The sequence below is a fragment of the Arvicanthis niloticus genome, chromosome 4, assembly GCF_011762505.2.
Source record: "Arvicanthis niloticus isolate mArvNil1 chromosome 4, mArvNil1.pat.X, whole genome shotgun sequence".
NCBI lineage: Eukaryota > Metazoa > Chordata > Mammalia > Rodentia > Muridae > Arvicanthis > Arvicanthis niloticus.
In genome coordinates, this window is record NC_047661.1 from 68,923,281 (window position 1) to 68,939,304 (window position 16,024).

Genomic DNA, 16,024 nt, shown 5'->3' on the forward strand with positions numbered 1-16,024 from the left:
GTTTCCATGTTGGAGCGACAGATCGCGGGAGAGCCATGCTCTTCTCTGAGTTGGTGCTTCCTTTGCTCACAGGAGTACATGGTACACACAAATGCTCAGAAACTGTCAGTTCTCTTCTCCTTATTAGATGTGTTTATCTTCTAGCTATTTTTAAAGGGACCAAGAGGTGCCAGGTGCAGGGAGCTATTTAATGACATTTTAGCGCTGGAGAAATTTTACACAGAGACCATTCTGAGTCCTTTACCCACAGTTGTTCAAAGTACAAATCACATCTCTAATGCCAGCAACAGCGTTGAGGGGGAGGAAGATACACCCGATTCTCAGTTCTCTATGGTGATGAGGGGCGTGGATAATTGAAAGCAGCAGATAATCCCCGAACCTGCTTTGAGTCATTGGCGTCCATCGCCTCCCCCAGTATCGGTTTTTCTGTGGTGCAGCTGACAAACTGCCACACAGACTCACGTTTCTCCTCTCTTATTTCCCTGTGTGTTTCTTGGCAAAGCTACTGACTTGCTTTAAAATGGCCCAGGGTGAGGTGACAGAGGAGAAGCAAGCTTCCTGGAAGCTTCACGGTTGTGCTTTGAGTTGAGCCAGTGTGGCTAAGACTTCTCCAAGCTCTCTAGGGCAGTGGTTCTCAGCCTTCCTAATGCTGCAACCCTTTAATACAGTTCTTCATGTTGTGATGACTCTGTATTTTTATTGCTACATTATAACTGTAATTTTGCTGTTATAAATTGTAATGTGAATATTTGGTATGTAGGATATCTAATAGGCAACCCCTCTGAAAGGATCTTTGGACTTCAAAGGGGTTGTGACCCACAGATTGAGAACTATTGTTCTGGGGGAGGGGTTGTGTGGGAAGGTGTAAGGACCCTCAGCTGGACAGGAGCTCAGAAATGCCTGGCTATTCTCTTCAGGTGAGCACAGCCAACTCCACTGATGCTCTGAGACCCTTGCATAGAGCTCCTATTACTTGGAAACTGGCACCACCCCTTTTCCCACCCTCCTTTTACACAGGAACATGGCCAAAGATGAGTGTGCTCTTTGGAGGAGCTTTGAGGCCTTGGCCCAAGTTCCCTTTTGAAATATATACCTTCAGAAAAGGGGACCGAGAAGCAGGGCTGATGGCATAATCATTGTTACTCGGGAGTTATTGAGGCAGAAGGATCATGAGTTTGAAACTAGTCTGGGCAACTTAGTGAGAAAAATGAAAAGAGACGGGGAACGTAGCTCAGTGGGAGGATGCTTGCCCAGTATGCACAGGCTCTGGGTTCCAAGATGCTTGCCCAGTATGCACAGGCTCTGGGTTCCGAGAGAAAAAGTGAGGAGATAACCCAAACCTGGGACTGGAGGGATGGCTCAGTGGTCGAGAATACTGACTGCTTTTCCAGAGGTCTTGAGTTTAATTCTCAGCAAGCACATGGTGGCTTAGAACTACCTCTAGCAGGATCTGATGCCCTCTTCTGTTGGCAAATGTACAGGAAGACAGAGCATTTAATAAACCTTTAAGAAAATGAAACTTTAGGCTGGAGAGATGGCTCAATGGTTAAGAGCACTAACTGCTCTTCCAGAGGTCCTGAGTTCAATTCCCAGCACCCACATGATGGCTCACAGCCATCTGTAATGGGATCCGATTCCCTTTTCTGATGTATGTGAAGACAGAACACTCATATAAAATAAAGATTTTGAAAAACAAACAAACAAACAAACAAACAAACTAAACCAAAAAGAAAAAATCCCCAAACCTTACTAGGTCCCTAGCCATGCTACATTCATTATTTCTTGGGAGTCAGTCGCTTCTGTTGAGATTGACTGGCCAGAGTAAGAGATATTTGCTCTTCCCTTCTTTCTGTGGCTAGCAGTACCCAAATCAACGTCCTAAGTCCAAACTCAGGGTGTCTTGGTGGTTACTTCTCTATGGTAGTTTTGATCAACTGAGGTTGGAGTGCTGGGCAGCCTGAACCTCTCCACGGGGTGGGGAAATTGATGGCCAGGTTGACCCTTGCTGGGAGATGCTGAAGTGTCCCCATGGCCAGAGTCAAGGCTCCTATTGCTGGGCATGGCTACACTAGACAACTGATGGTGGATACTGGGAGCAGGCCCGGTGTTTGCCCTGGTTTCTTTCCTTGCCCTTACTCTGGCCCCCTTGGCTCAAATGAAAAAGGAAAGATGCAACAAGCCACTGGCCTTTCTTGCCCCAGGGGCTCACATTTGCAAGTTCTTTCGTGGGGCTCCCAGGCTTAATCGCTTGTAGAAGGAAGAAAACTGCACTGAGAAAAGAGGATTAGCACTCCAGCAGGCTGCCCAGGAGTTCCTAGAGAGGGGCCACAGGATTGTGGGAGCAGCAATTTGTCATAAAAATGGCCCTGGGAACACAGTTTCGGAAACAATCAGAGTAGGCAAGGTTTCCTAATGATAGGGAAAAAACCCTCCCCAGCTAGAATAATGGCTTTTACTTGGCACTCATTCTTTCTGAAACACACAGCCTTACCTATCCCCCCTTAGTCACGTGATTTTGGAATACCAGATGGGAATGAGTGAAGACAGGGGTGAGCCTGAGTCTGGACTCAGTATTGGGTCAGGAGCAGGTCCCCAGGTCTGCGTACCAGTGTCACTATAATGAGGACGACTTCATACAGAGAGCTCCTGGCAAATGGTTCATTTAGAAAAGTTTTAGGTCCCTTCCCCTATGTCATCACTAGCCTCTTTACATACAGCTTTAGTCATGTGCACATATATGTACCCGCACGCATACATGTACGCACACATACATCTTGTTCCTTCTCCTGTCTCTATCTGTCCCTCTCACGGCTCCCTAGTCTGTTCACAGTCTTGTCTTCCAAGCAGTGATGGGGGAGGGGTGGTCAACAGGCAAAGCAGGCCTTGCCCTCTTTGTCTGTGCCAAGTCACTTATACAGACTCTGAATGAGACAACACGGCTCCCAGAAGGCCACCCAGAATTCATGCACAGTGACTTTTAGGGCCAGCATGCTTTCCTCAATGCCCTTTTCTGGAAGGTTCTGAAACATGAAGCCACTTGGTCCTGTCCAGCATCAGGTGTCTCTGATTAGAATGCTTACCATGAAACTTGAGTCTGTGGCAAGGTCTTGTTCCAGTCTGGAGAGTAGGTGGCAGCTGTGGCGACTTCACTGTGGAGAAGAACCTCTGATCTTACACCTGGGGACAGAATAGAGTGGTAGTATCCTGGAGTCCTGGAGGAGATTTTTAGAACAGTGATGTCCTCTGGTCTCACTGTGGCAAGATTAAAGGCGACAGTCACATAGTGGGAGCCCACCGAAGGGAATATTCTGAGTTCATGACTGCTAAGGGAGTGGCTAGCATTGGTGACAACGAGCTGGTTTTCGGTTGTACACATGATGGGGCATGTGGTGATCTGGGGTGTTTCTGCCCACAGTGGCACAGTGGCCAGGAATCCAGCCCAGAAACACTTGGACCGTGGCTGTTTTGTATAATTAAAAAGGCCGTGGAAGGTCTTCCCACAGACTTGTTCTGTCCGTAGCTCTCGGCTTCTCAGCCCTCTCTTCCTCCCAGTGTCCTGTAGATAGACACTGGCCAGAGTGATTAAATGTCCGATTTGATGAGGAGCCTGTTTAGACACTTATTGCTTTTCTAATTCTGGCTAAATCGACATAGGTTTTGTCAGTCTCCCGACATGGGTCAAGCTTGTTGCTTCCAATTTCAGGTGATTTCCGGCTTGTCACTCTCGTTCCTTCCACAGCCCATCTCATCCTTGGGCTCTCGGCCGCCCAGTCCCTCCTGTGAGGCATCCGGGCTGCCTCCTAGGCTTGGCAATTAGAGACCTGGTCTCCAGCAGGGAGGACAGCTTTGGATTATTGCTGAAGAGGGAGAGCACAGCCGCGTGTCCATAGCAACCCTCAGGCTTTCACCTTTACTAGGAGCGAAGTGAGGCAAGGGAAGGGATAGGCAAGTGCTGTTTGGCCCGCACCTCAGCCACGCACTGGATCTGAGGCCTTGGTCCTGGGTGTGTTCTTGGGTGTAGTGAGGGGAGACAGGGCTTCCTTTCTAACAAGACAGTGGTAAAATGAGGCTGGGATTGTAAGGACAACAGATGCTGAGGTATGTCCAGTTGAAACCAAGATGAAGGACAGGAGAAGAGGGCTTGTCAAAGAGACCTGGGGTGCCCAGCGTGTCCTAAGATGTGTGAGTTTATGACTTCCCCTCCCAGCTTACTCTTCTTTTAAGTAAGTGTGGGCCTGAGGAACTCTGTGTGTCTGTCCAGCCTTCCCACTCAAAGGCACTGTGCTGTCTTCACAAAGCATCAGGGTTTATGCCTTCTCTACCATGTGTCAAGACTCCAGAGAGTCTCAACAGAAGCTACCTTTGTGCTATTTGAGGCCAACATGGCAACATAGTGAGTTTCTAGTCAGCTAGAGCGACATAGTGAGACCTTCCCCACCCCTCCATCCCCTGTCCCCAAAAGAAATCTACCTTTTCAGAATATCACAAGGGTTCACGGCATTTGTTTTATTTCCTGGGTCTTTGTGGAAGGAGACTGACTGCTGAGTTGGCAAGTTCAAATTGGGTTTAAGGGGTGTGTGTGCAAGCGTGTGCATGTGTGTGTGCATGTGTGTGTGTGTCCCCCAAGCTACCTTGAGTGGAGGGCTATGTGCATGTGCCACCAGCAGAGGGCACCACACTCCTCACAAACCCTCCACAGGTTGCTCTCTCTTTGGTGGGTGAGAAGAGCAAACTGGAGCCCATAGGGTCCAATCTTAGAGTTGTATCTGGTGTATGGGCCTCCAGGCCCTTTCCTCTTTAGCTGACAGGTCGGCTGTGGTGGGTTCAGCAGGTCCCACAGTTGCTTCTTATTCTCTCTGCAGGAGAATTGCTCCCCAGGGCCCTCTTTTCCTGTCAGGCCCTGTCTACCTGGCTTTGACTATTTCCTTGGGTAGTGCTGGGCCTCCTTTGTGTCTGAGAAACTGTTAGGACTTTCTTCCTTAATCATCTTGGGGCAGGGGCCAAGAAGCCAGTTTCCTCAGTATATTTCAATAAGAGTATGCTCTGTGGTGGGCACTGTTACAAATGCTAAGAACAGTGCAGATATGAATGCTACCTGGGTGAAGAAGCCCTTCTCTCAGAGGAAGTCCTCACTGTCTACAAGATAGCCAGTCTGGCAGGTAAAGGGATCTCTCCTTGATTTGGCTTCAAGAAGACACAATTTTAGATAGCTCCAGGCTCTGGGATAACGCCCTCTCTAGTCAGGGGTCTATATGAGCCTCCATCAGCTGCTGGCTTTCTCAGTCCATAGGGGTGGCCCTGTTTACAGAGTATATGTGCTACCTCTGGGAACCCAACAGGCCGCCACGATGACAGAATCTTGGCACTCTGAGTCCGTTTCCCCAGCCTTTTTCCTAGACACACTTCTTTCCCGTCACAATGACAGTACCTTTCATTTGACCTTGACCCTGCAGACAACTGCTCCCATCTGGAATGACTCATCTGTCCAGAACAGTAAGTTCTCACACCCAAGCGCCAGAGAGGAAGGGTTCGTGAGAAGCATTTAATAATGTATCTTGGTCTTCACAGCCAGCTGTGGCAGGGGACATGAAGGGTCTGGCTTTATAAGCTGAGTGGTGAAATGTGCTCCTCATGGTCCCTGGCAGAAGAATGGCAGCCAGGAGCCACAGGGGTGGGATCCCAGCCCCACAGCTCCTCCCAGGGCTCTGCTCAGATACCCTTTCCATCTTTACACCAGGGAGGGACCAGTGACCTTTACAGCCAGGGGCAGACTCACTGTTTCCCCCAGAGAGGGCTTCTTAGAGCCTCTCCTGTAATCAGAGATGCTCCTGTGAGGTCTGGGACAGGAGTGACAAGCATAGGGGATCCCTTCCTAAAAGGGGAAAGGGCCCAGTGATAGGGTGGAGTAAACAGATGTGACTTATTTTGGTTCATAACTTGGCCTCTTGCCTCCTGTAAGCGAGAGACAGCTGCTTGTCTTGACTTCATTTTTCCAACTGTAGAATGGGTATGCTGATCTGATCTCTGGCTGTTGGCATCACATATGCACCGAACAAGTCCCAGAAAGTGCTCCAGGCATAGACAGGTCAGAGGTCTCCTTTGTCCCCATCACAATGACACCTAAGCTAACAGTTTCATTTTTGTTCAGCAAAGTAGGGTGTTGTGTGATTCCTTGGCATACCTAGGTGGCTAGGAGGTGTTAATGTGTGGCTTGGTGGCCGGAGGAAGGCACTGTAGTCACCCCTTAGTCTTCAGGTGGTAGATGGGTTATAGTTAAGTTTTAACACACCTCACCTTAGAGTCTGAGCGTAGAGGAACTCAGAGGAAAGAAACATTATCGGATATGTACACTTACCTCCGGCATCCTTAGGGATAGGGTACAGGGCAGGGGCAAGGACACCAGAGTCAAAGTGCCCCCAAACTCTCACAAATGTACTCAGTCTTACTTATTCATTCAACATGCCCTCTATATTCAGGGTGAGTTGTTGTTGTGGTGGTGTGTGGGTATGTGTATGTGTTTGTGTGTGTGTTCATGTGTATACATGTATGTGTGTTTGGGTTTTTTTTTTTTTTTGTTCTTTTTTTTTTTTTTAGACAGGGTTTCTCTGTGTAGTCCTGGCTGTCCCAGAACTCATTCTGTAGACCAGACTGGCCTCGAACTCAGAAATCCACCTGCCTCTGACTCCCAAGTGCTGGGATTAAAGGTGTATGTGTGTTTGTATGTGTTCATGTGTGTATGTGTGTTCATGTGTATATATATCATGTATGTGTGTTCATATGTATGTTTTCACCTGTATATGTGTGTTCATGAGTGTATGTATTCATGTGTGTTTGTGTGTGTGTTTGTGTGTGTTTTACAGTTTGTACCCTAAGCTCCTGTCACCAAGGGATTCATGACACAAATTAAAAGCAGGAGAGAAAAGACATGCACATTGGCAAAGCCAAGACAAAATGAGGTGAAAAGTCTCCAGAGAGAGCAAAGGAAATGACAAGAGGATTCAGAAGGGAGAGATGTGTGTGTGTGTGTGTGTGTGTGTGTGTAGAGGAATCTGAGGAGGTGCCTGCTCCTTACATCTCAAGACAGAGGAGACTAAGGAAGTGTCTGTTCCTTACATCCCAGGACAGCTGGACACAGGGCTAACTAAGGCAGGAAGACATCAGAAGCAGAAGGGAGTAGGTTCTGTAGCTAACTGGGGACCCTGAGAGTTATGGAGACCTTTCTAACCTTAGTTTATGGGGGTGGGAGCAATAGATCCCCAGTCTGTGCTTCTGGGGCTTCCAGGAAGCACAAATAAAATAATGTATGTGGAAACTGTAAGGAGCTATGCAAACACAGTTTTGATCTTTACAGCCCCAATTAATCCAATAACAAAGCTTCTAGAGTTGGACACATGCTGACCAATTCTCGGTAGATCAATGAGCTAGAGCCTCAGTCCAGAGCTGCCTCTGATCCGACCGTCTGAGAATGAATGTTGGTTCTCTGACTCCCCTAGATGACTAAGGAGATTCCCCAAGCCTTTTCTAGACACCCGGTTATTATTTGTCATTGTATTTATCATCCACACACCCATCTGTCATACATGCACGATCAGAGCCCCTGCTTGGTGCTGCCAATACAGCACCAAGCTAGAACCACGGGTCACTACTTCCAGTCGGCTCTGTTTGCAGGCAATGAGTTCTGTAGACAGGACAGACTCAGAACTGGAACACCCCGGAAACACCTTTTTTGCCGCACCCATTTTTACACATGGAAAACCGCTTGTTTGTTAGGGAAAGGCTGTGACTTCCTCTTCCCTTCCAGATGATCTCTCCGGGATTTCAGTCACTATCAGGCCTCTGTGGTCTGATACAGAGACAAAGATGACATCAATTCTGTCTCCAAGAAGGTCACAGTGCAGGAGTAAGGACACATACAGTCATGAGAATTGTACCACTTGATAATGACAGTGTTAGTAAGGGGGCCCCAAAGGCAGAGGGGAAGGAAGGGCCCGGATTTGCATTGGGGATTTCAGGGGAGGAAGGATTTTCTGAAAACAAAACAAAACAAAAACAAAAACAAAACCCCAAACAAACAAACAAACAAAAACCTTAAGCCATGCCTTGAAGATTAAAGAGAAATGTGTTGGGTGAGGTATGTGGAAACGCATGCCAAGCAGAAGGGTCTGAGTTTAGACATGGAGGTGTGGTGCTGGCATGGCTCTGGTGAAACTGAAGCTCAGGATGGATGTGGTGAGAAGTGAGTTGGGGGAGAGGGCAAAACAGCCTGAAAGCATGGCTGTGGTGGAGCCAGCTTGGCCTGTGGCCACCCTTCTTGAGTCTGGGGACTCTGACCTCATCCACTCTCCAGTACTCCTTGAGGTAAGAAACTTCACTGCACCCAGCCCCTCATCTTTACAGCCAGGAGAGGCCAGTGTGCCATCCTTTCTCTTCAGGCAGTGTAAACACTTGATAGCTCCAGTCCTCTCACCTCCATGAAGCCTCCTTACAATTTTTTAATTTTATGTAGATAGGTGTTTTACCTGAATTTATGGCAGTTCCTATAGAGGCCAGAAGAGGACATCGGGTACAAAGGAACTGGAGTTGTAGCCGGTTGTGAGTGGCTATGCGGGTGCTAGGAACCAAGCCTGGTCTTCCAGAAGAGCAGCCAGTGCTCGTAACCACTGAGACACCTCTCCAGCTGCCGTGATGTCTCTCTCTTAAAAATATTTTATTTATTAGATTTGCTCATTTTACTTTTTTGTGTGAGTGTTTCACCTGTGTGTTTGTGTGTGCACTCATGTGTGTTTACTGCTCACGGAGGTCAGAAGAGGGCATCTCCTGGAATTAGAGTTATAGTTGTTTGTGAACCACTGCGTGTGTGTGTGTGTGGGGGGGCAGCGGCTGGGGATTGAACTCAGGTCCTCTACAAAAGCAACAAGTGCACTTACCTCTGAGCCATCTTTCCAGCCCCAGGAAGCCTCTTTTGATTTAATGAAATCTAGTTTCTTGGCTACTCATTGGGATTTGTGTTGTTGCTGTTTGTCACCTGTGTAACTATGACTTCCCTCTATAGAAATAATGTAAGCTCCCAAGGGTTGCCTATTGGAAGTGTACAGGCCTGTGCTTCACCCTAGCTATGCCACTTATTACTGATTAGTATTTATAGGCAAGTCTCAAAAACATGTCTAATGCCTCAATTGTCTCATGATGCTTCCAACTCATGGATTGTGGTGTATAGACACGGTTGTGGGCTCAGGGTGTGGCACTGGGAGCTTCTTACACTTGGACACTGGACATGTAACAGTGGTGGGAAGACACTGGGGGCAGTGTGGCTCAGGGCAGATGGAAAGGCTGGTCTATTCAGGCTCTGTGAATGAAGAGATCCTGGCTGATTCACTAGTCTGCACACACTCTAAAGTCACAAAGCTGTGGCCCACATTACCTTGAGTCTAAGAAAATGGAGGTGTGAGAGTGTTATAAGTGTTATAAGGTTCTCTGAAAGCCGGCTGTGTGCTCTGTGTTAGGAACAGAGTCTCTGGAAGTGAGCAGTGCATGGGTTGGAGCTGAGGCTGGAACAGGAGGCATCCCTGTGCTGGTAGATGCTTACCAACCAGTAAAGACTTAGTAGCCACTTGGGGGGAAAAAGCCCTGAAGAACATGTTCGTTCATTTTGTGGGGTAAACATTCCCACTACAAATGATTTCAAGTTGCCGTTGTGACACAGGTGACCTGGAGTTCAGAAGACCTGTCACAGTGGGCTTTTAAAAACCAGTATTGCTGGGTGTGATGGCACACTTCTTTGATCTCAGCACTTGGGAGACAGAGGTAGGTGGATCTTTGTGAGTTTGAAGCCAGCTTGGTTTATATATCAAAACCCAGGACAGCCAGGGCTACATAAAGAGACCCTGTCTCAAACCAGCCAACCAACCAACCAACCAACCGACCGACCGACCAACCAACCAACCAACCAGTACTGCCCAGCTCCAGCACACTGTGTGGGAGGAGGGCAAGGTTGCTATGTATGGTTATGTGGGAGGTTTGAGGGTGGGGGTGGGATAGGATCGTTATAGTGGCTCACGAGAACCGGGGACCCTAATTTCTTTTATTTTGCAGAGCAGGAAGCTGAGGACCAGAAGGACATCTTATTTGTGCTAAATGACCATTCACAGCAGTCAAGACTCCCCCCTAGGGACGGGGCTCCAGTTCTAAGTACACCCCACCCACCTTTCCTCAGGACACACTTGCTTCCTCAGGGTGGGAGCATCAGTCTCAAGCTTAGACCACTCCCAGATGAGCCTCTGGCCTCTGGCTGTAGAATAGCTCTATCTATGACGGTGGCAAACCTGCTCTATTTGGATCCTGCTGTCACAGTTAGAGTAACTGACCCAGGAAGGTTAGTGGACAGAAGACAACCTGTTGTGGCAGAATGGGCAAAGAAACTTCCAGGCCTAGAAATGAATTTTCCACAGCACAGAATCTATATCTGTCATGAAACTCCGGTACTAGCAGCACATTTTTGCTTCTAATAATGTATTAGTATTAATTTATTAACGATCATTAAACCTAATCATGTGATCCAGAGCCTTGAGTCAGACTGTTGACTCTGGAGATTGAAAAGGGAGGGAAATAAAGGAGGCAGGTGAGAACAGGGTCTGGGCATGCTAGAAGGTAAGATAGGCTTGCACCAGTGTGTGTGTGTGTGTGTGTGTGTGTGTGTGTGTGTGTGTGTGTGTACACATTGCTCCATCATCACTGATAGCAGTCTTGGGCAAGAGTGATTGTCATTATCAGGTAGCTGAGGGTGTAGTTTATAGTGTAAGTAGTTCAACTCTCAGTCTTCACAGCAGCCTGCAGAGGTGAGGACTGGTATGCAGAGGGGATTCTGAACTCATTGGTGGGAACTCTGCTATGCTCTCTGCCATGGTGATTTGCTGCTCACTATTCAGGAGAAATGCTTTGGAAGCACACTGGGTGTGCACGAGCTAGTGTACGCTCATACCTGTACACATACGTGACCACACTTATGCATCTTGTACTTGTGCCTGGGTCACCTAGCATTTCTATACTCACCTAAGGAAGACACTAGACAGAAGCCTGAGGATGGTGGGGAACTGGGAAGGGAACAGGAAGATGTCTCCCCATTAAGACCCCAGGTGTGCCTAGAGGAATTTGATAACACTCTCTTCCCCTCTGATCGCCAAGGCTGTCACAATTAAAAATGGAAATAAATTCATCTCTGGCCTTGTCCCCTTGGAGCTTCTTCTGCACACAGTGGGAGCCTAAGAAATACTTTATGAGGAGGAGTCTGACATAGGGAAGCCAGCAGCTGTTTCCAGCTCTGACTCTCAGAGACCCACGGGGTAGATCAGACGTGGAGACACTGGGATCTCCAATCTTCCTTATAGACCCTGAGGTGACTCCAGACCCAGCTGTTCCGGAAGAGGCTGAATCCAGGTTACTTCACCCATCCTGCTTTGGGGGAAGTTGGCTCTTCCTTGACAGACTCTCTTTGGCTCTTTCCCATTCATCATGTGAATACTATTTATGAACACCCATGTGTGTTGATCATCATAGAGGGAAAGCATCTGGGCAGCAGCAGAGAGCAGTGGGCTAAGACTGATCTCTGTTCAAATCCCAGTGCCTTTAATTACAAACTGGTGACAAGAGCCACATTTCTTATCTGCGTGTGAGTGGGCTTTTCTTTCCTTTTTCCTTCTTTTATTTCTTTTTTAGGATGATGACGTCATTTCATAGGGTTGATGTGAGGATTGGAAATAACAGAGGCTCCTGTGTACAGCGCAGGTGCTCTGACAGTGGTAGGTGAGCTACTCCCTGTCAGGAGGAATGGGTCCCTTCCGTTTCTGGTGCTTCATGCTCAATGTCTCCCAGTGTTAATCTTCTTTGTAAAATGCGAGCACAGTCCCTATCCCCTTGGGCTTTTGGAATTCAATGTGTGAAACAACCTGCACAGACACTGGCCATTAATCAACGTTTGTCCTCCGTTGCCGGTTCCCCCAGCATGGTGACAGCTTCCCTTTTGGGATGCTCTCGATCCCTTCTTTCCACGACTCCAGCGCCAATATTCAGCTGGGATTGCTGTGGGCATCAGTATCCTGACCATACCTCCCAGAGGAAAGAAGGCAGCTGCTCAGCTCGGGGGGTGGGGTGCGGGGGGGTGGAGTGTGGAGGGGTTGGAGTGGTAGTGGTCTTGGAGCAAAAACTACAGTTCCCAGCCCTCGTTGCGCTGCCACCCGGCGAGGAGCGAAGGATGGCAGGCCCCTTCTTGGAGGCGGAGCCTGAGAGGGAGGCGGAGTTAGGAGGGGGTTGGAGAGTTAAGCCAAGCCAATGAAAAGGCTGGCTAATAAGTGGGTTTGGCTTGCCATATAACAGTGTCAGGAGGAGGCGAGCGAAGCTATTGAGCCAGCGAGGAGTGAAGCTGAGTCTGCCTCATACACTCCTAGAGGACCGCCTTCAGAATAGAGTTCTTTTCGCCCCTTCCTCCTTCTCCCAGCTCCTCTCCTGGCTTTTCTACCCGCCCAATACAATGCATGCTCGAGTGGCAGCCCCAGAGAACTGAAGCAAACCAAAGAGAGAGGACTGGAGCCAAGACACTTCTGGTGGGGAAGCTTGGATGCCTGGCTTTCTTTGAGGTCATCTTTGGAACGAGGGTGGCTTTGGGGTGGAGGGTCGTGCTGCAGGGAACCCAGCCAGGCCCCAAGATGGACACTTCTGGGCACTTCCATGACTCGGGGGTGGGGGACCTGGATGAAGACCCCAAGTGTCCCTGTCCATCTTCTGGGGACGAGCAACAGCAGCAACAGCAACCGCCACCACCGCCAGCGCCACCAGCAGTCCCTCAGCAGCCTCCGGGACCCTTGCTGCAGCCTCAGCCTCCGCAGCTTCAGCAGCAGCAGCAGCAGCAGCAGCAGCAGCAGCAGCAGCAGCAGCAGCAGGCTCCATTGCACCCCCTGCCTCAGCTTGCCCAACTCCAGAGCCAGCTTGTCCATCCTGGTCTGTTGCACTCTTCTCCCACGGCTTTCAGGGCTCCCACTTCAGCCAACTCCACCGCCATCCTCCACCCTTCCTCCAGGCAAGGCAGCCAGCTAAATCTCAATGACCACTTGCTTGGCCACTCTCCAAGTTCCACAGCCACAAGTGGGCCTGGTGGAGGCAGCCGACACCGGCAGGCCAGCCCCCTGGTGCACCGGCGGGACAGCAATCCCTTCACGGAGATAGCTATGAGCTCCTGCAAATACAGCGGTGGGGTCATGAAGCCCCTAAGCCGCCTCAGCGCCTCTCGGAGAAACCTTATCGAGGCCGAGCCCGAGGGCCAACCCCTCCAGCTCTTCGGTCCCAGCAACCCCCCAGAGATTATCATCTCCTCCAGGGAGGATAACCATGCCCACCAGACTCTGCTCCATCACCCCAACGCTACCCACAACCACCAGCATGCCGGCACCACTGCCGGCAGCACCACCTTCCCCAAAGCCAACAAGCGGAAAAACCAAAACATTGGCTATAAGCTGGGACACAGGAGGGCCCTGTTTGAAAAGAGAAAGCGGCTGAGTGACTATGCTCTGATTTTTGGGATGTTTGGAATTGTTGTTATGGTGATAGAGACCGAACTGTCTTGGGGTTTGTACTCAAAGGTAGGGACTGTGGTTTCTCTTTATACATTCAACAAAAGGAGTATGTAGAGGAGAGAAAGAGAGAGAGAGAGAGAGAGAGAGAGAGAGAGAGAGAGAGAGAGAGAGAGAGAGAGATTGAGATTTCCTTTGCTTAGTTACATGGACCATCCTAACTTCCCATGGTTTTCTTCCTTGGTCCTGTGAGAATCCCTTTCTTGCTCTCCTTTGTGGGGACATCCCCATACACTGTGTCTAATTTGCACTCTGTGTTAGGGAGGATTAAAGAATCCCTTCTGAGAAATCGCTCTTTTCCTCCAGGCTCACTCGTACTAAAGCATAACCCAGCAGCTTAACGCACCAATTAATTACACTCTGCCTTGATGTGTTTGCCAGTTCCTGCTACTTCCCTCCTCATCTCCCCTCCCAGCTCTACTCCATTTTCCCCAGGATAAAAAAGAAATAAATGTCTGGTTGGGGGTGGGGATCCTGTACCATTCCCCAGCCCCCCGGCCCCCCAACCTCCTTCCCAAGTTTCTATTTCCCTTTTCTCTCCAGAGAGACTCCAGGGTAAAATAGAGATGCTCCCGAGTTTCTCCCAAGGGCACTGGGTTAAAAATATAGGTGGAGGAAATCAGCAGTCCCTTCCCTCAGGAAAGAGGACTCAGAATAAACCTGCCGCTGCCTTGTAAACATGCCCTGATAAAAATGGCTACAGGTGTTACCCAGGCAGAGCAGATGGGCACCGCCTTGGCATCACACGGGGAGCGCCTCTCCTTAGGATGGGATGACAGGGCTTCCCCAGCGGGTCACGGGAGTCGGCACCCCAGCTCAGCCCTAGTTCTTTCCTCCCACCCCAACTCCTTCTCCTTGGGATAAATAAAGATGAGTGTATGTGTGTGTGCACACTGGATGGAGAACGGCAGGCACAAGGCACTCTCTTGGGGGTGGGGGGCACTCCATTGCTCTATCCTTTCAGTCGGAGGAGAGGGCTTTCCTTCCCACAGAGGAAGGAGGTTGAGAAAGGTGGGTTTTTGTCAATGCTGTACTTGCCAGGAAGCTGCATGCTGGAAGGCTTGGAGATGCAGGGAATTGTTGGACAAGCGGTTTCCCCTACTGTGCCGTTTGGCCTCAGTTTGTTGGTGTTTGCATGTGTATATGTGTACTTGTGTGAGTGCCTGCTTGTTCTGTAGATTTCTGTATTTGTTTGTCATTTTGGACAAGGGGTGGCTGGGGCTGGCTGGCGGGTAGCTGGGAGGGGCTCAGCTGTTGGAGGTTTCAAATAGAGCCTGTTTCAGGCAGCGCACAGCTGCTGGAGACTGTCACATTCCTTGTAGAGATCTAGTCACAAAAACCTGGGAGGTGCTGATCAGATTTCCCCCATTCCCAGAGTCTCCCTTTAACCTGACATGGGCAACGCTCCTTGTCAGACAACCTGCGTGGACAGAGCCCAGACTTCCCAGCAGAGCGTCCTCCGGGGACCTGCTGCTTTGCAGGGACTGCCCAAGCCAGAGCACTTGGAAGCTGCTTTAGTCTAAATAGCTCCTGGATGAACAGACCTCTCCATGAGCAGAGTGGGGTTTCCCCTGGAAGCCCAGCTCTCTTAGTCATTCCCTGTAATGAGAGCCTGGGAGGCTGCAGGTCCCTCTGTTCCCTGCCTCCTTAGAGCTGCCTCTTTTGCTGTGTGCTTTGCTTAGGAGATGGCCTGGCAACCACCCCCTGGGAATTAGGAACCCTTGTTAGGGGAAATCCGTGGAAGCCCACATCCCGGAGGTGTGGCATGGCACTAGCATGTTCTTTTCAGTGGTCCCCGTCGTGGCTGTTAAGGAAACGTCTTTTCTAGGAGTCAGTGGCTGTGTCCAGCTCTGAGTATGGGATCCATGATCATTTGTCTGAATGTGTTGGGGGGGGGGGGTAGGGGTCAGCAGGCAGGGATGACTATCTTCTCTGATGGAGTACTCATGGGAAGAGGCTTTCCCAGGAAGGAAGGCTGTAAGTGTTGACTGGGTGAGATCACCCGAGGTGTGTGCTTCCTCCACTCCTAAGCCGTTGATTCTCTGGTGGTGATGGCAGTAAGGGACAGTGGCCAGGAAGCTCCTGCTTGCCTCAGTGAGTGAGGTGACCACTTCCTGTGTACCTTGGGGATGATATTGGAACAACAAAATGTTTAATGAGGCAAATGTCCCTATCTACCATGGAGGCAAACAGGATCGTATCAAAGAGAAGGACCAAATCTAGAGTTTCGGCTCTGCCACTGCTGGCTGCGTGACTCTTGGATGTCATGATACTCTGCAAGGGTGTTTCCAGTTTTCAGGTGGGGAGACTGAGTCAGATGAGGTCAAGGCCCTCCAGAGCGCCTTGCTCATGTAAGAGGGGTCGGCTGTGGCTGTTTGTAATGACCGAGGAGAGAGACACCTTCT

At 49.6% G+C, this 16,024-nt stretch overlaps 1 protein-coding gene across 1 annotated transcript in view; it reads left to right on the forward strand.

Moving 5' to 3' along the window:
• Nucleotides 1-12,389: 12,389 nt before the first annotated feature.
• The window catches only part of Kcnn3 (potassium calcium-activated channel subfamily N member 3), a 152,438-nt gene continuing 148,803 nt past the window's right edge, over nucleotides 12,390-16,024 (forward strand). The window contains exon 1 of the mRNA XM_034500367.2: nucleotides 12,390-13,628. Coding sequence (XP_034356258.1) covers nucleotides 12,528-13,628 — 1,101 coding nt within the window. The 5' untranslated portion in view covers nucleotides 12,390-12,527. The remainder of the gene's footprint in view (nucleotides 13,629-16,024) is intronic.